General features: G+C 42.8%; 1 protein-coding gene across 1 annotated transcript; it reads left to right on the plus strand.

The window, feature by feature from the left end:
* Positions 1–2,089: 2,089 nt before the first annotated feature.
* LOC137503244 (zinc finger protein 782-like) lies at positions 2,090–26,685 on the plus strand. The gene is made up of 3 exons (XM_068230785.1): positions 2,090–2,771; positions 2,853–2,936; positions 26,516–26,685. The coding sequence occupies exons 1-3, from the start codon at positions 2,090–2,092 to the stop codon at positions 26,683–26,685; spliced, it is 936 nt and encodes a 311-aa protein (XP_068086886.1).
* Positions 26,686–27,397: the final 712 nt, after the last annotated feature.

The following is a 27,397-nucleotide window of genomic DNA, read 5'->3' on the forward strand; positions in this document are numbered from 1 at the left end:
CTGGAATCAATGTCCCCCTTTCATTTGTCCACTTATTTTCTCCAAAGAGTGCAGTAACAATACATGGTCGAGCCTCCCATTACTTGGCTTGTGAGCCAGTCATGCATTCGACTGGGCCATGTGAATTCATTTCATACAGCATGAATTGGAAAGTACCTGTTCATGTTACGATATATTTTAGCCTGCGTGATCGAATTTCCCATGTGGCAGTTCTAAGCGGATCTCACCTATAACCGTTCTTCCGTAGAATATGTAGAACTACTCTGTGGTGGGGAGACAGGCACAGAATTGGATGCTATCCAACTATGTTATCAATCCACTAAAAGTAATCACGTTGCCCGTGATCTTTTGAAATAAATAGAATAACATTCCTTCCTTTACATAGCAGCAATATCCACTACAGTGCAATTCAACGTCTTGTCATCTCGAATTTTGGCTCAAGCCTTGATTTTCATGCTCCTTCTATCCGTATTGTTAAAGTAATACTTGTAAGAATATTCAAGGGCATGATAGGTTGCGTTTGGATTCAAAATCAGGATATTAGAACATTGTAATAAAACGCTACCACCAAAGCCATATTCTGTGTTGCCTTCATAATGTCTATAACAGCAGTATCTTGAGGAGAAAAGACAGTATCAATGCTAGGGAGAGAGCCGTCGTATACTTGTTATATTTCAGCTTTTCCAGGATTTCATCAGTATTAATGGTTTCCGTGTTAAATACAGCAATTAAGACGTAGAGTGATGTAGTACATGGTAGTAATTATGAACGTCCTTGTATAAACCTACCGTCCTATATATAAGTTGGCTATATTTGATTGCACATCAAAGATACATATTTCGGAAAAGCGACACAGTGACATAATAAAATGCTATAGTGATATCATTACAATGTACAAATACAATATGTATATTTGTGTGACAAAATAACATTCATAAAAGATTAGCCATGTTTCAACAGATCTTGCTGAATGTCGGCAAACGTTCTCAACTTTATTAATATCTACAACACAGACATTCTCTCAAACAACCTCAAGAACAAGGTCCTTTACAAAAATTATTACTTGCCTGCGACAAAGCGCAGAGTGGTTCAACAAGATCAAAACTCCAAAGCATATGCCGTTCTTTATGTAGGAGAACAGACTACGGATTTCGGTAGAATAATATGTGCTGGATTAAAGAGCTTGTATGAGTATTTAAACTTTTAGGCTGGACCACTTCTCATGCTTTCTTCAAATGAGGTCTATTAACTCGTACATTTCTAAACCGTGACAAGTTTCTTGCGCATGATATTGTGATTAAGAAAAGACGCAACACATTCTCGTTACAAGTGAGAGGTTTGAATTTTAAGCTCAGATAATGGTTACTCTCAGGAATGTAATGTTTATCAGTAACGAGCTCTCTGCACTGGATATCAGTGATTGGAATGTCCAGTAGCAAATCCCCTGTGTGAGAGTTGTAGTGGAGTTGGCTGTTGAACTATTGGTCACATGGTTTTAATTTGTCACTGTAGATCGAGACCCGAGGTGAGCTATAGAGATCATCAACCTCCGGAAGGCGGATCAGCTAGTTTTAGGTGTAGTGTGTGCAGTGACATCCTGGCTGGGAAGTTGGACCTCTTGCGACATCTGAAGAGACACAAGGAAGATCGACCCTTCAAGTGCGATTACTGCGGAAAGGTGTTATGTAGCCGAAGCAGCTTGTCGGAACACCTCAGGATCCACCCGCTCCAAGTGTGTGTATTATCTGATAAATGCTTTACAAAGAGGAAAATGCTAACAGAGGACACGCGATTGCATACAGGTGCGATTATAAACGAATGCTCAGTATCTCACAAAAATTTCAGGAAAAGGCCGGACGTTATGCGGTCTCACACAGGCGAGAAGCCATACCGCTGCAATATCTGTAACAAATCATTCATACAGAAAGGCAATCTAACCAAACATATGCGGACCCATACAGGCGAGAAGCCATTCAGCTGCCATGTCTGTAGCAAATCATTCATACAGAAAGGCAATCTAACCGAACATGTGCGGACCCATACAGGTGAGAGGCCATACAGGTGCGGCGTCTGTGGCAAATCATTCATAATGAAAGGTAAACTAACGGATCATATGCGGACCCATACAGGCGAGAAGCCTTACAGTTGTAATGTCTGTGGCAAATTATTCGGGAAGAAAGGCGGTTTGACCGAACATATATTGATCCATACAGGGGAGAGGTTATACAGTTGCGGCGTCTGTGGCAAATCATTCATACAGAAAGGTAAACTAACGGTTCATATGCGGAACCATACAGGCGAGAAGCCATACAGTTGCAATGTCTGTGGCAAATCATTCGGGAAGAAAGGCAAACTAACCGATCATATGCGGACTCATACAGGCGAGAAGCCATACAGATGCAGTGTCTGTAACAAATTATTCATACAGAAAGGCAATCTAACCAAACATATGTGGACCCATACAGGTGAGAAGCCATACAGTTGCGGCGTCTGTGGCAAATCGTTCATACAGAAAGGAAAACTAACGGATCATATGCGGACCCATACAGGCGAGAAGCCATACAGCTGCCATGTCTGTAGCAAATCATTCATACAGAAAGGCAATCTAAACGAACATGTGCGGACCCATACAGGTGAGAGGCCATACAGTTGCGGCGTCTGTGGCAAATCGTTCATTCTGAAAGGCAATCTAACCGGTCATATGCGTACTCATACAGGCGAGAAGCCATACAGGTGCAATGTCTGTGGCAAATCATTCGGGAAGAAAGCCAGTCTCACCGAACATATGTGGACCCATATAGTTGTGAAGCCATACAGCTGCCGTGTCTGCGGCAAATCATTCATACAGAGAGGCAAACTAACCGATCATATGCGGACTCATACAGGCGAGAGGCCTTACAGCTGCAATGTCTGTGGCAAATCATTCATAAACAGAGGCAAACTAACCAATCAAATGCGGACTCATACAGGCGTGAAGCCATACAGCTGCAATGTCTGTGCCAAATCGTTCATAATGAGAAGCAAACTAACCGATCATATGCGGACCCATGGAGGTGTTAAGTCATACAGTTGCAATGTCTGTGGCAAATCATTCATGAAGAAAGGCAGTCTGACTGATCATATGCGTACCCATACAATCGAAAAGCCTTAGAGCTGTAATATCTGTGGCAAATCATACTTAAAGAAGGGCAGTCTGACCGATCATATGCGGAACAATACAGGCGTGAAGCCAAACAGCTGCAATGTTTGTGGCAAATCATTCATCCTGAACAGCACACTCACTGTTCATATGTGGACACACTCAGAAAGGAAGTCATCCTGATGCAAAGTCTGTGGCAAATCATTCAGCCGGAAAGACACTCTATCTCATCATATGTTGACCCATACAGGCGAGAAGCTATACAGCTGCAATGTCTGTAGAAAAGCATTCTAATCGGTCATATGTGGACACATACAGGCGATAAGTCATACAGCTGCAATGTCTGTGCCAAATCGTTCATAATGAGAAGCAAACTTACCGATCATATGCGGACCCATGGAGGTGTTAAGTCATACAGTTGCAATGTCTGTGGCAAATCATTCATGAAGAAAGGCAGTCTGACCGATCATATGCGTACCCATACAAGCGAAAAGCCTTAGAGCTGTAATATCTGTGCAAATCATACTTAAAGAAGGGCAGTCTGACCGATCATATGCGGAACAATACAGGCGTGAAGCCAAACAGCTGCAATGTTTGTGGCAAATTAATCATCCTGAACAGCACACTCACTGTTCATATGTGGACACACTCAGAAAGGAAGTCATCCTGTTGCAAAGTCTGTGGCAAATCATTCAGCCGGAAAGACACTCTATCTCATCATATGTGGACCCATACAGACGAGACTTTCTGTGGCGAATCCTTTAGCAGGGTATACAACCATGCTATTCACATGCGTTCTCACACGGACGAAAGCCTAACTCTTGCCATGTCTGTGGCAAGTTATTCGGCAGTAAATCCGTCCATGCTATTCACGTGCGGACACACATAGATGAGAAGCAATAATGCTGCAATGTCTGTGGCAAGTAATTCAGCAGTAAATCCGTCCAAGCAAGTCACAGACGGACACACACAGTTGAGAGGACATACTCCTGCAACGTCTGTGGGAATTTCTTCTGCCAGAAGTCCATCTATGCAGGTCACATGCGTACTCCCACAGGCGATATACCACGCTGCCGCAATGTGTCCGGCAAATCATTCATCCAGAGACGCGAGTTAGGAGATTACATGCGGACACACTTAGGCGAGAAGCCATATTGCTGCAATATCTGTGGCATATTCTTCAGCATCAAAGTCAGCCTAGTAGTTCATATGCTGACTGGCACAGGCAAGAAGCCAATCACATGCAATGTTTGAATCAGGGTATTCAGCAGGAGATCCCACCTAGCACGTCGTATGCGGACTCACACGGGTGTAAGGCGCACTGCCGCAATATCTGTTGCAAATCCCTCATCCAGAAAACCGACCTACCAGTTCACATGCGGACTCACACAGGCCAGAAGCTATACTGGTGTTATGTCTGTGACAAATATACAGCCATGAAGTTCCCTTCAACATTTCAGATCAGAACACACACGAGTGCTCTGTTTTGCGATAAAATGTTAAGATAATCATTTAAGTTAACCACGCATATGTAAACCACACTGGTGAGATGCCGCACTCCACCGTGTTTCTTGGCAAATCGTTCGCACGCAGCACCACGCTGTCGGTTCACACGGGCGATACGGCGCACGAGTGTCACGTCACGTCGTGATTAAGCCGCACGTGATTTAACAACAATGTTATTTTGCTTAACGTCCCACTAACTACTACACAAGTTTCCGGAGTTCCACAAGACCTCCAATTCCGGAGATGTAGCAAGGCGCATGCGATCGCACACAGCAGAGAAGTAGTAAGCTCTTCAGCTAGAACAGCACCTTTTCTGCGACCTCATAACATACATTGGGGAGCGGTCCATCCTTTTGTACCATTTTCTCTGAGAGAAAATCTTCAGGTAACATAATGCTAGGTCCGTGTACGAAAAGAGCAAAGGTCATTTCATGAATTATCTCCTCATCAACCACAGATGTATACAACCGCTTGTTCTCAACCATGGACGACCCTTTTTATGTTTTCGGACCAAAGTAGAAGTGTGCTCATCAACAATCGTTTGGGAGCCGTCCAGGAATTAATTCGGATGAACACGGAAGGATCCTATGACAAAGAAAACTGGTAAAAGACTAGAAGCGCATGAAAGAAGTATTCAGACTTATGGATAAACAATTCAAGGGAATTAGCAAGTGCTGAATCAAGTCATAATACGACGCAATTTAAGAAATTGTTGCTGAAACCTGAGCATATCTGTGCTCCCGTTTCCTACATGTTGTGTTTTCTTCTAATTATGAGTAGACCAGTAGCTCAAAACTGTACCTGCTCCCTCGGCACTTGTACGATAATATTGTGTCTGTTAGCCGGTTCTGAATGCAAATTGAAAGTTCTACTTCAGTGCCCATAGCTATTCATGAATGTCACGTAATTCTCGAGGGGCGTCTTTAAGTAGGGACTCGTATGTTGACAGCTGCAGTATACTTTTCTCTATTTTAGTTTACCTGGGGGCAGTTAATTGGCCTCTCTCTTTTCTCTAACGGGGCCACAAGGAAGTTACTAAATATCTCTTATATCTCAACGTTGCAAGTGTTGAAGAGACATAGTGAGTAATGAACCCTTTTCGTCATGTCAAACTGGTGTTTGCCTGTTCCAGGTCTTCAGCATGAATTGTTAACTCTTGTATCTCAGGGGGTGTTAATGGCTCTTCGTCACTTCCAGACATGACTATTGGGGTATCAAGGAAGGCCTACATAAATTAAAAGCCTACATAATCTAACTATTTTATTCAATAAAATACAATGAAGAATGATGGCGGGTTTGTTAACAAATATGGCCATAAACAGTGTTCTGCGGTCAGTGATATTAATATAACGCTGCGGCTGGACGATTTCGAGTTGAAATTAATATCCACCACAAAAAAGTCTGAAGGGCTATTCACAGAAAACTAGTTTATGGTTAACTAGAAAACAACATGAGATTCAATCTGCTCAGCTCCATAAACAACTGTGCGTTATGCATCCGATTTCTCGATCGTCTAAATATGAGGAAGTGTTTTCGATACCTTCTTAATTTAGGCCATCCACTGACAGTCCATCAGCATAGGACGAGATACCTGGACCCTCAATGGAATCTGAGAAACGTCGAAAGTGACCAAAGTGACCTATCGTTGAAGTTAATTGAATGTGCGTGATGACCACAGTGACCCTCCAAAACAAGTGGACTTCAAGTGCCAGTGAATAATAGCGTAATATTATACAACATAAAATAGCGTTATTTGTATTGACTGAATGATGTTTCATGAACCGAAATATCAGGTTGAAGTCAGCGATTGGAATAAATTCATGAAAACCTGTGAAAAGAAATTCTGTTAACATTTAGTTATAACCGTCAGCCAAACCCCAAAATAAACTCGACTCATGTGTAACCCTTACATATTTTAGGTCACGGAGTTCAACTGCATCCACTTATAGTCCTGCTAAAATATAAACACACAAAATATTACAACTCCTTTATAAACAACATGGCAAAAATCATGGGTATCCCATGGACTAATGGCAGGGTGCTACTACACCCTATGGAATACTAAGTGGTACTGACTCATTGTGTCAAACAAACCTGTCATCTAGGAGCAGTTGGCTAGCTACGTAATTTCACGATCCTAGCATGGGCGAGCAATCCCAAGAATCCCTTCCATGCACTTCAACCACCATCCTGCTTTCCACTGAAGGACACGCCATCGGCAGTCCTTAACACCTAGCTGCACTATGAATATATCAAGAAATGGAAATCTTAATATCTAAGGACAACCTTCTGACACCAAAGTAATTATTTAAACGCTCAGTGGCAATACGAACTATGACTGTGTTATGGAAACATCGAAACTAGAATACATAGTCAAGTGTTCGGGAATGTTACTGAGAATCCACTCTTGTCATTTGCCTATGCAGTAGAATTGAAATTCAAATTACTCCCCATTTATTGTAACATCAATAATGTTGTAACACGGGCCTCTATTTCCTAAGAGGTTCCGCCGCATATAAATGTGAACACCTGTTATCTCGTCAAACAGGTTTATACCTGCCGCTCTCCACTGGCTTACACAAGTGAGCAAACCGATCTCGCCACGGATGGCCTTTTACTACAGCACAAATCTTCGTCCAAATCCTTGTATTATCACGATATATCGGTCAACATTATTGCCATCACGAATTATTTCAAGTCTAATGGGATCTGTAGAATTTGATATGCATTTCACTGGTACTAATGGAGTAATTGGATGAACAAAGAATCCCTCTGAATGTACGAACCTGCTCCGTGTTCAAACCACGGACCTTACCATATTTCAAAACACTCTGTCCTGATTTTTTCCGTCGAGCATTTTTACAAAGAAACCTCGGCATTATCTACACCATTACCTCTGGAGAATCTACTAGGAGCATGTCTCACAAACTGAGTCGCATGGTTTCATAACTACATGGACAAATAGAACTTATCTACCACCGACAGTTATGGACAGTTACGAAGTTTCTCACTTCACTTGGAAATACAATAGTCCAGACGCATATGACACTGACTTCAACATAGACCCCAAACCTCAATACACCGAACCCCGAGCTATCACCTCGTGACAAATGTATCGCAGACTGACACTTCACAAAAAAGCATACCACATGGATGGTAACTATTACTCATTCCATTACTTATTATTATTATTATTTCAAAATGTTTTGCCCCACTAAGGAGCGCGATTGTACTTATTTTGCAGATGGTTGTGCTTTCTTCTCTTGCCAGAGTTTCTTCCCTCTTTGTTCTTTATCATCTGTTCTTCCTTCTGTGTAACTGTGTACTCATCTTGTGTTGTCAGCAAAATGATGTTTGTTCACCAACGTTCTAAAGCTAGCCGTGTCCCATATAATTTCATCTGGTATGTTGATTTCTTGAAGGTCCTTTTCAATTTCGATTATCCAGTTATTCTGACTTTAAGCGAGGAGGCATTATTAAATTTTTTAGTGAGTCTTTCATCATCTATTCTTTGAATATGGCAATCAAACTTCAATCACATTTTCCAAAGATTGTATCTGATATTTCCTCAATATGTTGATATAATTCCGGAGACCTCCTATTCATCCACACTCCTATGCATACTGGGCCATGGTTTCCCTGAGGACTTCCCTATCTTGTTTTTCGATCATTTTAGATAATGATCTTTCTCGACTGATCAAGGTTTCTGACGTGTGTAATGTTTGAGGCTTAATTACGGTGTTATAATGCTTTAATATAGCGTTGCTTGATACTGATATTTTGTCGTACTTTTCCATGTGGTTCTATGGCCTACTTGTAATATAGAAATCTCTCTCTGTTTTCCTCATGATTTAATGCAGATTGTTGGATGATTTCTCCAAGTATTTGAAATTATTTACCTGAGTAATTTTGCGAAAATGAGTTACCAGATTTTGTTTGTGTAATTATCGAGTAGATCCTCCCATGTACTGGGTTTTTTTATAAGAGTTTTAGATTCGTTTTAGATGCAATTGCACAAAGTTTTCCAGGGACTGAATTTGTTCCTGCCTATTGTTGGATAAAATAATGAGACCTTTTGTGAAGACCGAACATTTGATATGAAGTTTATGATTAACTAGCTTCACGGAAAGTGTCTTGAGGCAACCTCAGATGCTAAATATCTTAGTTATGCTGAGATACATTAAAATCGAACTCTCCCCTGTCTTCAACTTATTAGCGTTATGAAATCAATTATTGTTATTAGTATGAGATAATATTTGTAAATATTATTTGTTTTAGTGATGTAGCCACACGCCAAATAAATAAATAAATAAGTAAATATTGGAATTACTGACATGTGCAAATTAGAAGTTGACCAGAACTTTCCAATTTGCATACTCAACTGATCCTACGTCTGTGGACATACAATCTCACAAATTAACACACTTAAAATTCCTCTAAATTTCACTGCTATACTGCAAACATGTTCCTCATTACGTCTGAACAAATTTTATGAGAAATGCACTCAATCTAACGTCCCATCCTTAAAAAAATATGGATAAATGTCGGTTATAACACAGTGACACTTCTGCCATACGCAAGCATCGTAAATTTCTACTTGTGTCTTTTCAGCACAAAAATTAATAGCTGAAACTGTGATAAACATCCACTAAAATATTACAAGGTCAAATCAGACCTACACATAGCAAAATACACCATGCTGCGTTGTAGAAGTTACTATAAAAATAATTTCGTGTGGCTATTTCTAGCCGAGTGCATCCCTTGTAAGGCAGACCCTCCGATGAGGGTGGGCGGTATCTGCCACGTGTAGGGAACTGCGTGTTATTGTGTTATGTGTGGTGTGTGAGATGCAGGGATATTGGGGACAGCACAGACACACAGCCCCCGGGCCATTGGAATTAACTAATGATGGTTAAAATCCCCGACCCGGCCGGGAATCGAACCCGGGGCCCTCTGAACCGAAGGCCAGTACGCTGACCATTCAGCCAACGAGTCAGACTGTAGAATTTACTGGAATACACAGACTATATTTAACTCTTATCAGCTCCCATTTTCTGCTCAACTTCGTCCTCTGTATGTACAGGTATACTGGTTTATGTTACTCAAGTTTTCATAATAATATTTTGCACTTTGATTATTTTATTTCTATTATTCACTTAATTTTAAGAATCTGAAAGACAACACAAAATATATAGCCTTGCAATTTACTGGACACACTAATAATATGCATTCAGGAAAGTCGCCGAGACTAGAATCTTCGCCGTCCAAAATTCAAGGTCATGTGTTTAGTGTTTGAACACCCTCAGTGCTATCCAACATCCAGATCATCTCCCGTGATGACATTGAGACTCTCACAGTAGAGCTCAATCAATAAGCCACCAGTTACTGTATTTAGATTTGTGGAGCCTTCCAGCATCAACATGTGAATTTTTTGGTTGGTGACATCAAGAGTCATAATACAACATGGGGCTACCCAGGTACCGAAGAAAGAGGAGAAGCTGGCGTAGAATGGACAGATTCGTGCAATCTATTTCTACAGCATGATAACAAACTTCCAGTATCATTCAACAGTGCGAGATGGAGGATGGATATTATCCAGATATTAAATTACAGTATCTGCGTAAGCAAACACATATCTCGGTTTTCAGCGAAATCAGAGGGGCAAACAATCCCTCATCGTCCTGTTATATGCCAGATATATGCTGCAATCAGACCGCAGACAGTTCCTTTTCATACATACATCTTCATTACAGACTTTTATGCCTTTCATCGTTCAGTCTGCGACACTCTGTTAATTTACAAAATGCCACCACAAAATTATGTTTGCAACTAGTTCTGTGGCCTCGTCTTAGTTCAATACATCTTACCTTTAAATCGTTAGAATCTGAGTGCCTTTTCGAAGATGATGTCATTTTAAGAAGGCTGATTGGGGGAAATGTATTATTTCACTGCACGAGAACATTCTGAATATGGAGCATTTTCCTTAATGTGATGATTATGTAAATATCGTGAAATTTTTCTCGTATCTCAATTCGCTGACGGTGAACACTATATACAAAAACTATTGAAATATTGAGAAACTATCGTGATCTCTTTGACAACGATCATTTGAGATCCGATACCGTCCAAGCTGGGGAAGATTTCTTAAAAGCGATATCTAATAACAGGAGCGATGGGGACACTGATCTAATCAAGGATAGCCAGAAAGGCTGGAGGTTTCTTAAACGTCTGAGTTGTAACCAACCAGTTACAGAGGGTCATGCGAATGTTACAGCTAAACAGATTGCCCACCAGCTCGTGGAAAATGGTAAACCTCACCAACAGACTTCAAAATGTTACGGTCAGAAGAATTAGAGTCTAGTCATCTTATGTGGCTTTTCTGTATGGCAGCCATTGGCAGTTGTAAGAGCGGTAAGGGAGTGGGGACACACGACATCAAGTAACAGCAGATTATCCACGAACCTACTACGCTGCCGTAGCATGGGGAGAGGTGTTACTCCCACGTGCTGCGTCCCAGGTGGCGTGTAGGGGGTTCTTACCTGGCTTTCCAGTCGACGTGAGCGAAATAATATAGCTCTCGCGGACCAAACACACAGATCTCTGTGCGTGGAAGACGAGACCAAGGGATGCTGAATTTTGAACCAAATTACTTGTGCTTAGTTCCACTATCCTTGTGATTAGTACCACAAACTGAGGAATACCATGGGTCTGTTAGAGGATCACTGTGTATTTACAGTACCCATCACTATGACGGAGGCTAACCCTTTGCCTAGATTCGGTTAGAGGACCCCAGGGAGATAAAAGAAGCTAACGTCGCTCGGGTGTTTCAGCATCTGGTTGTGGAAACATGGGTGTGCGTTCCGAGGAACTCCACCGGATAGTACGAGTCCCAGAGGTTTGTACAACTATATGACGAACACCATGGGATAGGACGGGTCCCTGTGATTAGTTCCCACTCTGTGAGGAACACCACGGGATAGTACGGGTCCCTGACACTTGTACAACTATGTGACGAACACCATGGGCTCGCGTTCTCAGGATCACCACTGGTCTGTGTTTTACTTGTCATTAGTACGCACTATATGAGGAACACCACGGGATAGTACAGGTCCCTGTGATTAGTACCAATATGTGATGAACACCATGGGATAGTACGGGTCCCCGTGATAGGTAACACAATGTGAGGAATACCATGGGATGGTACGGGTCCCCGTAATTAGTTCGCACTCTGTGATGAACATTACGGGATACTACGGATCCCTGTGAATAGTACAAATGTGTGAGGAGCACCACGGTATAATACGGCTCCCTATTATTAGTACCGCTATATGAGGAACACCAGGGTATAGTACGGGTCCCTGTGATTAGTACCACTATGAGAGGAACACCACGGGATAGTACGGGTCCCTGTGATTAGTACCACTATGAGAGGAACACCACGGGATAGTACGGGTCCCTGAGATTTGAACAAATATGTGAGGAAGACCATGTGCTTCGTTCCGAGGAGCACCACGGTATAGTACGGGTTCCTGTGATTAGTTACGCTATGTGATGAACATCATGGGTCCGCGTTGCATGGAACACCACTGGTCTAGGATTCACGTGAAATTAGTACCCGCTATGTGAGGAACACCACCGAATAATACGGGTCCATATGATTAGTACCACTATGTGAGGAAATCCAGGGGTTTGCGTTTTGAGGAAAACCACAGGTCTGCCGTTTACCTGTCATTAGTACCACAATATGAGGAACACCATGGGTCCGCGTTGCATATCACACCACTGGTCTAGGATTTACCTGAAATTAGTACCCACTATGTGAGGGACACCATGTGCTTCGTTCCGAGGAGCACGACGGGATAGTACGGGTCCCTGTGATTAGTTACGTTTTGTGAGGAAAATCATGGGTCCGCGTTGCATGTAACGCCACTGGTCTAGGATTTACCTGTGATTAGTACCCACTTTGTGAGGAACACCCCTGTATAGTTCGTGTCACTGAGATTTGTACAACTATGTGAGGAACACCATGGGTTTTCATTCCGAGGAAAACCATGGGATAGAACGGGTCCCTGTGATTAGTACCCACTTTGTGAGGAACCCCCCTGTATAGTTCGTGTCACTGAGATTTGTACAACTATGTGATGAATACCAAGGGTTTGCGTTCCTAGGAAAACCAAGGGTCTCGTGTTCACCTGTCATTAGTACCACAATGTGAGGAACACCATGGATAATCACGGGTCTGGGATTTACCTGGCATTAGTACCCACTATGTGACGAACACTACGCGATAGTACGAGTCCCTGAGATTTGTACAACTATGTGACGATCACCGTGGGTTCGCGTTCCCAGGAACACCATGGGTCTGGGGGTCACCTGTCATTAGTACCCACTATATGAGGAACACCACGGGATTGTACGGGCTCCTGTGATTAGTACCACTATGTGATGAACACAATGGGTTTGTGTTTCGAGGAACACCTCGGGTCTGGGGTTTACCTGTCATTCGTACAACTATGTGAACAACACGACGGATAGTACTGTTCCCTGAGATTTGTACAACTGTGTGAGGTACATTTTGGGTTTGCCTCCGAGGAACACTACGGGTCTGGGTTTTACTTCTCATTAATGCCCATTATGTGAGGAACACCACGTGTGTGGGTTTTACCTCTCATTAGTACCACAGTGTGAGGAACACCGCGGGATAATACGGGTCCCGGTGATTAGTACCAACCATGTGGGTAACACCACGGTATAGTACGGGTCACTGTGATTACTATTCAATATGTCAAGGAATACCGCGGGGTAGAACGGGCCCTGTGAATATTACCCACTATGTGGGGAACACTATGGGTTTGAGTTGCCTATGGGTTGCGCCCTTTTGTGTGGAACACCGAATGTTTACGTTATTTTCTAGAAATACCGTTCTCACAACATAAGGTAAATGTCAAGAGTGTTAGCACGACCAGGGATAAAATAAGCAAAAGGACGACTTACGAATTATCCCAACAGAAGGCCGTCGCTGATTGAGGAAGCTCTGGACACAAGAGGCCTAGCGAATCAACTAAAATAAGCTTAATTAACTAATTGGCTGAAATAATAACTCAAATTAAATTGATCAAACAAAATTTAATTAGGTAAATAATTTAAGAATCTTCGACCTCAAAACTATTTTTTTTTAAATCAATTACCACTGCACAATGAACGTGAACACCTTTCAGAATAATTAATCAAGGATATCAATTGAAAATAAATTATTTTAACACTAACTCAAATTGCCAGGAGGCAGAAAATCTTTTTGAACAATAAACAAACGTAGATCAATAGAAGATTAAAATCTTAAGACAACTATTACTGAATGAAAGCTGAAATTTCCTTAATGAATTTCTCGGTTACTCCAGGGCTGCATTAAAATTAAATTAAATCCACCAAAAAGCATAACTTCAGTTAACACCATGAAATCATCCGAAACATGGACATAAATCCATAAATAGGATAAATAACCCTAATATTCTCCAAGGTACGGTAGCTTAAACCAAATGAGTTAATCAAACTCATCAGAAAAACCTTCCATATGCACGAAGATCCACACCAAAAATCAGCTGAAAATCAAGTTACCAACAATAATTCGATACTCAAATGTCAAATTCAACACAGCATGGCCACGGTATGTTTTCATTCTGTTACACAGAGTGTAACAGATGACGAGCACCGAAATCAAAACAAGCACTTGAAGTACCGAGGAAGTCATTAGAAGCCCTACATTAAAGGCACAATGTTTCTCTATTAGTAGCCCGACATTTGATTGAAAATATAATAATAATAAACATAACTTGTTTTGTGCACAAAACCTTAATTAACTAAAGTAAAGAAGATAAACAAATGCCATAATGACCATTACAACTTGAAGCCCGAAAATATTACCATATTACAAGATTATTATGAGGACCTGTTTTAGGAAGTCAATTTCTTTTAAAACCACATGCAGAATTTCAATTTTGAGGTTAAATATCTCCGCGTATTAACACTATTAACTAATCCATTCCTTGGTAGCTTAGTTCAGTACAGAAGATGGATGCAACTTACTTACGAGGTCGAAGGAAACAAGATATATTAAATATTCTAAAAGGATAACCAAATGTTCAGGCCTATCGCCTAGATGGACAATCCATCATCCAGGGTCTAATTTCTCAACCCTCTCCTCTTCTTGCATCATGATTTTCTACTCTTCTTAAGGCAAAATCAGCAGAGAATAGGTTCCAGCGTTTCAGGTTAAGAAGCAAAAATCAGAACAACTGCTATCTGCATTGTCGACTGACTACGACTGAGAAAGCTTCACTTCTAGCGCCCAGATAGCAGCACAACTTAGCTACCTCGCTGCTTAAATTCCAAGTCGACCGCTAGATAGCACACCATCACCAATTAGAGAAAGTCCATGGAATCCTGAAGTTTGAATACACGGTGGGCCAGACAAGAAAATGGACACATAATCAATATGCATCGTATCATCGCGAAGATTAATTTTAAATCCATTACACCGTGGTTCTTCTTTACTAGCGATAGGTACCTTTATGAGGGGCCATTCACCTAGATTTTCGACCTCTTTAGACACAAAGCATAATCGATTCAAGGATGTGCTTTGGAAGCAGCTCCTAAGTCAGTATATACCATTGTTATAAGTTAGCTTCTGGATAGGTGCGCCATTTCGGAGCGGATCCGCTGATTGTTTTAAGTTCATAATAATTGTTCATCGTCGTGTTTTTATTTGTATTCGTAGGATTGATTATTGGAATTCTTCTTAATGTTTAATATTCGAGTTGGATCCGCTGATTATCTTGGTTTCGTATTAGTCCGTTCATTATTCACAATCAAGATATGAATTCCGGTCAGAGGTTGAATATTTGGACATTTAAATTGTTTTTACATTTCGTATCATTAGGGGCCAAGGAGCTAGATGCTAGGCCTCTTTAAATAATCATCATCATCACATCACGAAGATATGGAGTATACTTGGCTAATTGTTACTCACGTTGCAGTTCCGTCATGAGGAAGGTAATCACTATACAGCTCAGGAGATTTCTGGGTGTGACTGTTGTATGTTGAGTGCAGATTGAAGTATGTATAGATGGCCGAGTAGTAAACAGTCCTCCCTCTGTTATACATAACGGAAAGGTGAGGTAAGCTGAGCCACAGCTTGTAGGAACACGTCATTCCACTCGACGGACACAAGCGTTACCAGATTCCCACTTTCACGGCAGTTTCATTTTGCTACATCTTCAGAACTACACCAACAAAGTGTTTTATGTTTCCTTTCAGGTAAATTTCTTGCCGCTTCGGATTGCTCTTCCATTTACTGGATGCCACACCTTCAGTACTCTACCGACCTTCATACGGACCGGATTCCTGGGAATGCCCCGCTCAGTTTCCGGTGGGACATAGGCAACTACTAACGATATTCGACCACGGCATACAGCCAGGACACCGGCCGTGAAAAGCTGAACCGAGAGTCTCAAAGAGATCAGGAAGCTCTGGAGCCTAAGGAGCAGGCAGTGGTGAAGTGACTGCCCGCATCACCAAGGACATCTTAAAATATCTTCCTTCCAACATATTGACACAAAACTCTAAATTCTCTTGGTTTCTTGCCTGTAGCTCCACATCTCCCTTGCTAGTGTCCTGGCCAGGCATAGTTCACCATCTTTCGGGTCCCAACGTGTACGCTCTGGATGCGCCTCAACTCGCAATGAGAACGAGACGCCCCGGGAATGCGGAGCCGCACAGCAGCGCGGTCCATACTTCCCTCGGTCCGCACGAGGCGGGACCTTCACTTTCATTGCGTCTTTAGGTTTAGTGTCAACCCAATGACTCGCGCACAGGTTAGACTCCTTGGTCCGTGTTTCAAGACGGGTCGTGAAATTACCCGAAGCTTTTGCGCCGCTGACGCGAGTCTAAAAGATTCTTTTGTCCGACGCATCCCCAAACAAAAAGCTGAGCGGGGCCGGAGCCGGGCCGGAAGTCCGTCGTCCATGCCACGCGCCCTCGCTTCTTAGGGGCCGGACGCCTGCCCCGAAGGGCGGCGAATCAACTCCGCGCGCGCGCGCGCGCGCGCACACACACACCGTCGAGCCGTCGGCCGGAACACTGGGGGTCTGTCCGACGAACACGCCTTGCGACGCGGACGAACAGGCTACACACCCAGGCCTTAGACCGACACCCAACGGGTCGCGACGTCCAACGAGGGGAGAAGTGCGGCCCACCGACCTCCCCACCACTACCCGGCCGAGTAGAAACCTGTTACCACCCTGACGCCGGATTGCTCCGTGCAGGGGGACAGACCCATCTGGCCAAAGCAGGGGAAGAGGCGCGGATAAGGCTTGAATCTCCCCGGTTGAGGTATTTTCGGGTTTCTCACGTTTACCCCCGAACGGTTTCACGTACTCTTGAACTCTCTCTTCAAAGTTCTTTTCAACTTTCCCTCACGGTACTTGTTCGCTATCGGTCTCGTGGTCTTATTTAGCCTTAGATGGAGTTTACCACCCACTTACGGCTGCATTCCCAAGCAACCCCACTCTAAGGAGATATCCTCCCGGAAGCCGCAGCGGTCTCTACGGGCCTGGAACCCTCTGCGGAGCGTGGCCCCATTCAAGAAGGACTTGAACTCGCCGCAGGTTCCCTGTTAAGTGGACCCTCCCAAACATCACATTTCCCGGCAGGGTGAACCTGCGAGATTCGGTGCTGGGCTCTTCCCTGTTCGCTCGCCGCTACTAAGGGAATCCTTGTTAGTTTCTTTTCCTCCGCTTAATAATATGCTTAAATTCAGCGGGTAGTCTCGCCTGCTCTGAGGTCGTGTTTGGCTTGTGCGTGTCGCACAAAATGTTCGGTCGCTGCACACACAGCACACACTTTCGAGCTTGGTCGCGGGGCAAGGGCGGCGAACCGGCGCCAGCAGACACAAAGACGCTGCGCGGACCAACCCTCCCGTCTCACACACTCTCAGTGGTGGTGTCGACCGGTCCAGCTCCACCGGGGTGAAGCTCTCTTCAGGAGACGCGGCGGCGGCCGTGGCCGCACGAACCGCGACGCTCCCACCTTCGAACGCAATGTCGCGTTCAGTTTTAGCAACCGACCCTCAGCCAGGCGTGGTCCGGGAACGGAATCCATCGAAATGGTGCCTTAAATGAAGACTTCCAATTTTGACACCAAGTAGAGGCCCATTTCAACCAGGACCGATGTTCCTATCATAAGGGTATTGCTGACTTAATTTGACGATAAAGATCAGGGGACTTGATAGCCTATTATCATTGTCGCTGAGCTGGCTGCTGTTGGAGTTCTGGCCACGGAATTCGGGAGTTATACGAAGTACGTCCAGAAAGTAAGTTCCGTTTGGTAATAAAACTAAATTGTGTACAGATACAGAAAAAATATTTATTGCACAAAATTCCACAACTCTTAAACTACTTTTCCTCATAACTGCCGAAATTTTGCAGGCATTTGTCATAGCGGGGCACACGTTTTTGTATACCTTCTTCATAGAAGTTTGCCGCCTGTGTCTTCAACCAGTTGGAAACAGCACTAATGGTAAACCTGCGGTTTTCCCGGATCTTGTCATCAATTGCGTGAACCAGTTCTTCTGTAACCAAAGATGGACGCCCACTTCGTTCTTCATCGTGCACGTCACTACGTCCTTCATTGAACTGTCGGACCCACCTTCTCACCATTGAATCACTCATCGCATTTTGTCCGTAAACGTCGCAAATTTGCCGATAAATTTCAATTGGTTTCACTTTCCTAGCATTTAGAAAATGAACCACAGATCTGATTTCACAAGCGGCGGGATTTTCAATCAACACGGACATTGTAAACAAGCACAACAAAGCGTACGTGGCTGACAGCGATCTCAAAATGGCACACGCTTCTTCTCCTTGATACAGAGCGTCTACCGTGCATGTGCGGACCTGCGATCGCAGCGCTGCAGCGGAAATAAATTGAAACGGAACTTACTTTCTGGACGTGCCTCGTAAAATGAAGACATCCTCTGGTTCGGATTCCACATTACACTAGAAACCCTTGGTCATGATCAAGCTATATATGTTCATGAAAGACAGGAAGTTTCCTTGCAGAAGAGACTAATTCATCTTGGTGTTGCTTTATTCCCAGTTGTCCAGAGACTTCTTTGGTTACATGGTAAAGTGACTATACTATATGATATTGGTCTGAATGGAAAAGATATACGAAACGTTGCCAACCTGTATTAACATCAGTTCGCATCTCTTAAGGTTGATAACACCAACGCCTTTGCTATTGAAATAAAGCAAGGGATGAGGCAAGGCTCTGTTATAACTCCACTCCTTTTCAATAACTTCTATGAAAGGGTGCTTTTCTGATATCAGTATTGTTAAAGGAATCGTGAAAAATAATCTGCCATATGCGGATGATACCCTTCGGTTTGCAATAAGTGCTGATGGTCCACAGATATTAGCGAACTGTGTGGTCAAACAGAGTTGTGCGTTTAAACACGAAAAATACTAACTTAATGATCGTAAGAAAACATGTCATTCAACCAATAAAGTTGAGAGTAGCTGGCACATCACTAAAGCAAGTCCAGTACTTTAGGTCTCTCACCTGCATACTTGATCACAGCTTGAGCAGTCCTGTTGAAACTGGGTGCCAAGGACTGCCTTCAAGAGAATTATTTAAATCCTCTGTAACAGGGACTTCATTTTCTCCGTCCATGTTTACTTCGATGCTGTGTATCTCCTGCCTTACTTAATGTTGTTGAGGCCTGAACACCATCCTTTGAGATGTGGGGCTACAGTACTCCGAGCTGGAGATCACGTACAATATCAGAATCAATATCATTCGTATTTATTTATTTTTTTTTGCTAGGGGCTTTACGTCACTCATTCGAAATTATGAGGTACTGCAGTGGTTTACACGTTTAGATAATAATAAGTTAAAACCAGATCCATGCTTTTCACGTGAGGAATGAAGAAGCATCTTGAAACTTGCAGATCAGGTGGATGGCAGAGGTACTGGAACACAGTGATACACCTATGTACCTCTGACCACACTTTGCAAGTATCACTGCGCCAACTCCGAAGCAAAACTTCTCTCTCACGATGCTTTGACATGATCAGGCTGGGCTCCTCATCCAGATCGCCTGAAACTTGCGAAACTTGAATAGAAGTTGCTCCGTAACTACGGAGAGCCCTGGACGACGGGGAAGTCTTCAAAGGGAGTGCGAATTGCGACAACGTAAAGAATAACATCCACCTGATACTAGTGCTCATATCTGGCACTAGGCAGCACCACTGTACTATGTATAATCTCTCTTGTAATTTTTACTGTATTATGCGACTGACACAAATAAATAAATAAATGACCTCCTTTAATTTATCCCAAAGATATACTTTAAGGAAAGAGGTGTAGGAGAAGAAGGAGGAAATCTTGGCTACGGACTGTACGAGAATGGTATGGACTCGGTACCCCAACTTGCTGAGGACAAGGGTCAGATCGCCCCGATGACAGCTGATATGATAAGGATATTGTAGAAGAAGAACAAGAAGATGAATCATTGCTAGATTTATATTGTGAATATATCTGTACAACGTAGAATGGAATAAGCCTGAATTATTCCGCCTCGTGTGGCTTAAATACTGTTTTAATAATAGACATGGCCTAACTGTCACTGCTGAATGTTTCATACGGCACAGCGACACACTGCGCACTTCCGTCTCGGAATCCAAGAGAAACAGTGCTTCGCGATGGCGTGGTGGAACATGAACCACGTTTCATAGCTAAGTCTAATTCACGGACTAAAATGTTCGACGTTGTAATACAGATAAAATATGAGGATCATGAAGTATTTAATGTGCAAATGTACAACGTACAGTATGATAAATATATGATGCACAGTATTGTAGTACCAGTATATATGACCGGTAATATACAGCGTTTCCTTCCTCATTATACGCTTACAATGGTACTAAAAGCAATCAATTTTTCCGTTAAATGCACATTAAAACAGTAACTAATGTGAATAATTATAAAATGATTAACGAAATTTTAAAACAGTTCAAAATAGTTATTCTATGTATACGTAATTCAGTTGCAAAAGTAGTCTAAGTAAGTGGACCAACTTGAATAATTATAAAATGAGTAATTAAATCTCAGAAGAGCCCAAGATCGGTATTATGTGTACAGTAACAGACTTGGTCTATTCCAGTTTAAAATTTTAATTCAAATTGAAGTTTTTAAAAATAATTTTAGAAACATTTGCGACTTTCTCTTATAATATGACCCTGCTTTGAGAACAATAATGTAATGTTTACGTGTGAAAGACCTTACATTCTGGAGTGCATTGTTACTTTAATCATTTGACTCACGATTCGGAATATAAAGGGTCTCGGCTTATCTTCAGGGCAATGTCACGCGGAGTGAGGCGAGGAGATGAACAAAGCACCGTCACTGTTTCAAAGCTGTGCTGTTCCGAAGCATCGATGGTTCCTGTTCGCGCGACATGACACACGAAGTGATCTCAATGTTTCGAAACAGTGAAGCCTTGATGTGTTGATTGCGCCGGCACAGTGTTTCGAAGCCTACTGAGCCTACGGTATAAATGTAAGGTAATCTAGAGGCACCTTCTCTGAAATATAAATGCAAATTTTTCGCTTATGAACATTGAGAGCGGATGGCAGATGTTCATACATCCCTGTAGCTTGTACCGTCACGCAGGAGTGTTGGCACATATCCACCTCGTTAACACGGGGCGCATGACAGTACCTCGAAGTGTTTCGTCGTAGATAAGTACAGAAATATTACGGCAATCACCTCACAACACGATGGCAGCTGCTTTAACATTGGAGCTATATTTCTTTATCTTCTACTGTTTCTTTTCAAATGTTAAATTTTACACTTTGCTAAACAAATAACGATTCAGGTACAGATCTGGCTTGTTAGCTTGGGTACAATGTTGGAAAAATTAGATAACAATAAATTAACAATATAAGCATGAAGCTCCCTAATTACAATTTTTAAATCAGCGCTACTGATCCTTTCAATCAACTGTCAAGGAGACGGATCTTCCAATTTCTACATCAGGGGAAGAGCTTTTTGTTCTACAAATTCACATTTTTGTAGACTATTCTCGAAATTTACAAGTTCCTGGCCTATCCAGGCACAACCTACATTTAACAAAATGAAACAGTACTCCCTGTCCTAACTGCTCAACAGTCTAACTGCCTAAAAATGAAGTGAATGATGTTAACTGTAACAGGGGTAACAAGTACCCATCCTACCTGACCTTTGGTAAAAACAAAAGGTAAAGTTACTGGCCGAAAATCGAAATGGTAAGGAGGCGAACACATTCACTACTTGATATTTACATGAAATTCTTAAAACCCTATTTGGGCTTATGGCCCGACGTTAGAGAGATGACTACATGGAGAAAACATTTAAGTTACAGAAATGCTAGGTGTATTTTAACGGTTACAAAATCATGGTCACCTCAATGTCAACTTGAGAGGGAATACATGAGAGTTACTCACCCTCTATTCCCTGACTTGTTTCTTTTATCTCAAAATCTACTTGTAAATTCTTTTCTCCTGAAGTTGTTTTTTCCACATGTTTGAATGCATCAGGTATTCAGAGGGAAGCGATAAGCTGTGACACGTGACCAAGCTGTGTATCGGCCAGCTTTTCCTGCAGCTAGCGGCGTCTGGCGTCATTTCATCTCTGCGCATCTTGGAAGGAGGAATAAGGACAGGCTTGATACAAACACAAATTACTGTCAAAGTGTGTCTTATAAGTACTTCTTAATTTCCAACTGTCACGTATTTTGCGTTCAGTCTGCAACTCTCTGTGGTTCATTTAGTTTCATAGCTTTAATCTTTATCTCGTTAAGAACTGAGTCTAACCATCGTCGTATTGGTCCTCCCTGTACTTCTCTTACCCTCTATTGCAATGTACATTATTCTTCGCCACACATGACCCCACCACCAAAGCCACATTAAATCAACAGCTGTACTGTACGAATTGGGATTGAACTACCCTCATTCCGAGTATCCTCCTGCCATTGTTTCCACCTCATTGTACCAGCAGTCATTCTCACTACTCTCAGGTCTGTTACTCATATCACATAAACAATGTACCCCCACATCCACCCAGCTTTCACTCCCATGCAGTAAAGTTGATGTGAAAACAGACCGATGAAAAGATAGTGTGGTCTGGGAATTCTTTCTCACAGAATGCCGTTGATCAAACTCTGAGCTCACTGCAGTGGCTTTTAACAGGGAGGGCTACAACTCGGAATGTACTTGAGGTGGCCACACCTATTTTGTAGCAACTTCTATCCCGAACTCAGGACCACTCATCTGTTGAAGTACATGACTACAGTAACCTACACCATGAACTATTAATATTGAACTTATAATGTGCTAATAAGTTTAAGACTTACCGGGGTAACCGCAAGGACTCTGTAGAATATAGGCCTAATTGTCACAAATCCACAATTCAGTACAAGTGTTTGCTACCACATTGAAGCACATTGCCTGTGATATATTTCCAGCTGAATGTAGGAGATTTATACCAAGGTTTAGCTCGTCCCTTGGATACAACACTACAGCTGCAGAAGGGATTTCTGGAGATTATGATACTAGACACGTGTTACGTCCTCTGACACCTTCAGACAATAGGATGCCGTTATCTTATGGAATACTGTCGAAAGAGGCTACTAAAAGAGATGCCTGTCTTGAGAGAGCATGGGTTAGCGAACTGGGAGCTTTAGTTGAGTCTAGGCATGATGTATTCTAAGTTGTTGTGTATCTAACCTCCCTTGGCCAACTCTTGTAGGGAACTTTATTCTGATGTTGTGGGGTTCTAAAAGAGTAAAGCTACTCCAGGGGCAGCCTTGCCTTAAGTAAGAGCCGAGCAACCTGTGCTGTTGTTGTGTCTGCATTGGTGAACTAGGGGTATTTAGTTGAGTCTAGACATGTTGGGTGGTAAGCTGTTGTCTATCTAACCTCCTGGGCCAACTCTTTTAGGACACTTCATTCTGATATGGCGGGGTTCTATAAGAGTAAAGCTCATCCAGGGGCACCCTTGCCTTAGGTAGGAGCCGAGCAACCTGTGCTGTTGTTGTGTCTGCATTGGCGAAATAGCGGGCATCTGTATCTGAGTCTAGGCATGTTGTGTGTTAAGCTGTCGTCTATCTAACCTCCTTGGCTAACACTTGTAGGGGGCACTTCAACCCTAGGTGAGCAGAGTAAATGTCACTCCTCAGGATTCGAACGTGGAGTGCCGGGCTGAGTGGCTCAGACGGTTAAGGCGCTGGCCTTCTGACCCCAACTTGGCAGGTTCGATCCTGGCTCAGTCCGGTGGTATTTGAAGGTGCTCAAATACGTCAGCCTCGTGTCGGTAGATTTACTGGCACGTAAAAAGAACTCCTGCGGGACTAAATTCCGGCACCTCGTCGTCTCCGAAAACCGTAAAAGAGTAGTTAGTGGGACGTAAAACAAATAACATTATTATAACATTATTATTATTAAGAACGTGGAGTTGACATAAACTCAAAAACTAAAAGAGCTTAAGTGCATTTCAAATATGCTCACCCTGATTGAAATATGTGTACGATGAAGATGTACTGACTACAGTAAATGTGGAGACGTGTACATGTCAGCAGAAAAAAGAGAATGACTTTGCGAGCTAAGTTGTATTTTTCCTATCTGGCGTAGTAAAGGAATGCGACAGTGTGTTATGACTTGAGAGAACTTGGAGTCTTCAGCTACAGGTCAAAGCTTGTTCGCGGTGACGTCACTACAGCTTTTGCTACTATGATGACGTCACTCCACCCAGATCCCCTTTTTTTATGAGGTGAGATGGAGGGGTAGATTTGCATCAATGGTATATTGCCAGTCGCAAGGGTGACTAAAAGGGAGGGCTAACTCAGGAGGGCGCTCTGCTGGGACACAGGGGTAAATAGGCATACACAGAGCCTTATAGAGGCAATTCCCTAAACCCTTCTTCTTCTTCTTCTTCTTTATCTGTTTACCCTCCAGGGTCGGTTTTTCCATTGGACTTGCCGAGGGATTATACCTCTACCGCCTCAAGGGCAGTGTCCTGGAGCTACAGACTCTGGGAGTCGTGGAATACAACTGAGGAGGATGACCAGTACATCACCCCGCCTCACCCACGCGTTAACATCTCGAGACCTAATTGCTGACGTGATTATGGTCAAATGTGCTAGGTTAACCCATGCGTTTGACGCCAGGCTTAACTTTACAAGGGCGTTACAGTCTCAAGTTTGAGATTCGACTTTGATCCTGAGATTTGTGGGAGCTGATGGCTACACATAGGACTAGGGGTATGGTGTAATACAAATGTTTTACTCATAGGGGACGTAATATTGGGAAGCATGTTGGAAATTCTAGAAACGGTGAACCTAGGATGCACATATCAGCAAAAAAATAATTGCTCGTGCAAGTTGACTAGTTTGAATGTGTTTGCTGACCCATGGAATACAAAGTTCATTTTTTCTACATGTTCACAACTTAGGTACAATCACGCAGGAAGACCTAACCTATTTTTATATTGAATACCCAATATAATAGGTAAAAATAATGTAGTGCCGGAATTTAGCTCTGCAGGATTTCGCGTATTATCAAATTCCCGAATACAGAATAAAATCCCTACCTACACTTCACGTTCGATGCTCCTGCAGGCCTAACGTCGCGTTGGCCACGCATTAAACTCCTAGGACTTGACATGGTACTAGGGAGATGGTGTAAGTCTTAATACACAATTTGCTTTATTCATTGAGGCTTAACGCTGAAAAGCGACCTTAGGTCTTGGGGAGTGGAAGGACCGCGCAAGGTATCAGACAAAGAAGGACAAGAGCTACGAAAGGCGTGGAAATTAAAGACTCCTTAGCCCTCGTAAACGTAATAGCGTGGGGGTTGGAAAAGAACAAGGGTTAACCGAGGAAGGTCGGATAGGATAGATGAAAGTAAGTGGCCTGACACAAGTAAGTAGAAGCACGCGTATACAAGGGCTCTTATGACACTAACTCGGTGGAGGCTGTGCTAGGGCTTTTTTTCATGTATTACCCCAATTCGAGGTTCTATCCTCCTAACCGGATGCCCTTCCTAACATGTGACTCTCTGTGGAGTGATGTAACATAGGTAGGAGGGTGATGGAATACTGCTCTAAGAAACAACTAAAAAGGGGTGTTATGAGCTCTTAGCTTCCGAGCGTGGTATCAGCGGCTAGAGGACCTCAATCTGAGTCTGGCATTAATTATAGTTGTTTAACTTTCATTGAATAGGGAATCGAGGGTTGCTATTACTTTGAAAGGATGAACTATTCCGTAGACAAACTGAGCTGCCAAAATAAACCTAACACAGAATAACATAATTTTAATTAAAAATATATTAACTTTAAAACTAAAATTAAAAAGTGTAGAATATCAATTTCTCTCACAGTAAAGAAATCTCCAAAAATTCACATCATAGATAATTGACAGGTCGTAACAATCCTAGAAGTAAATATTCAACCGTAAACATTGAGAAATACAGGTAGTTCAATATAAAATGTGTGGCAGGTGAGGGCTCTACATTGCAAATAGATTCAATGTTTAAATCATCCTTTTAGCGTGCAATTTATTCTTTCTTTCTTTGTTGGCAACCTGACTACAGCGCCACTCAGCTGACGAAGTAAGTTTCTAGAACATTGTAATAGGGTTGCCATGTCTGCAGCACTTCGTAACTTAATCAATTTCCTTTCAGGTAATTCTCATGGTGGCCACTTTCATTAACATGATCCCTCCTAAACCGGCTCTAAGGAGGACTATCTGTTAATTTGTGGTGTTATTGCGTGTTCCAGACTCGGTGCGACTGTGTGCGGCACTCTATGGGTTACTGGCAGAACATGTGGAGAGGAGGGAGTTGCAGCCGAAAGATGATACTAGAGTGGTGGAAGAATTGGGGAGAAGCCCTAATGAGACAGAGAACAGCGCTAGTTCATGGGAAGATGTGCTGAAAAGGAGATGGTGATAGAACAGATGGAAGAGGCGTTTGAGAAGAAAGCAAAGGATGTGGAGAAAGCGCGTAAGGAGAGAGAAGAGGAGTTAGAGAGAGTATATAAGAATAGAGAGGACGAAAAGGAAAGTGCATGTAAGGACGGAGAGAAGGTTGTTGAGAAGAAAGAGCTGGCGTGCGAGATGAGAGAGAAACTTCCTCTCCAGAGAGAGAAGATTGGCGGAAAAGAGAGGAAGGTCCACAGTGGCGGGAACTGGTCTTCCAGTACGAACCGGGTCACGAAATCCTTCAGCAAATTCTATATTGGGCCGCTGATCAGGGATATATCAATGTGGTGAATTTCCTTCTTGCAAGAAATCCCTGTGTGGACTGGAAGCGTACCGATTTGAACCATGCTGCAGAAGGGGACAGCTGCATGTTGTGGCGGCTCTGGTAGGAAAGGAGAAAATCGAGGTCGAGAGGACTGTCTCTCCTTTGGAAGGAGTGACATTGATGTGAACATTGGTACCCACAGACAAGGAGTGCCTGCACTTTCCTTGTCAGCCATACATGGCCACGTGGAGGTGGTGATGTACCTGCTGGAGGAGGCAGGTATTACTGGGGAGTTGCTGGGTATTACTCGTGTACAAGCTGCTCAGTGGGGTCACCTCGATATAGTGATGAACCTCACCACACTAGACCCCAGTAGTCTCAATGCTAAGACTAACAGTTGCACAGCACTGACCCT

Source organism: Anabrus simplex, chromosome X, assembly GCF_040414725.1.
Source record: "Anabrus simplex isolate iqAnaSimp1 chromosome X, ASM4041472v1, whole genome shotgun sequence".
NCBI lineage: Eukaryota > Metazoa > Arthropoda > Insecta > Orthoptera > Tettigoniidae > Anabrus > Anabrus simplex.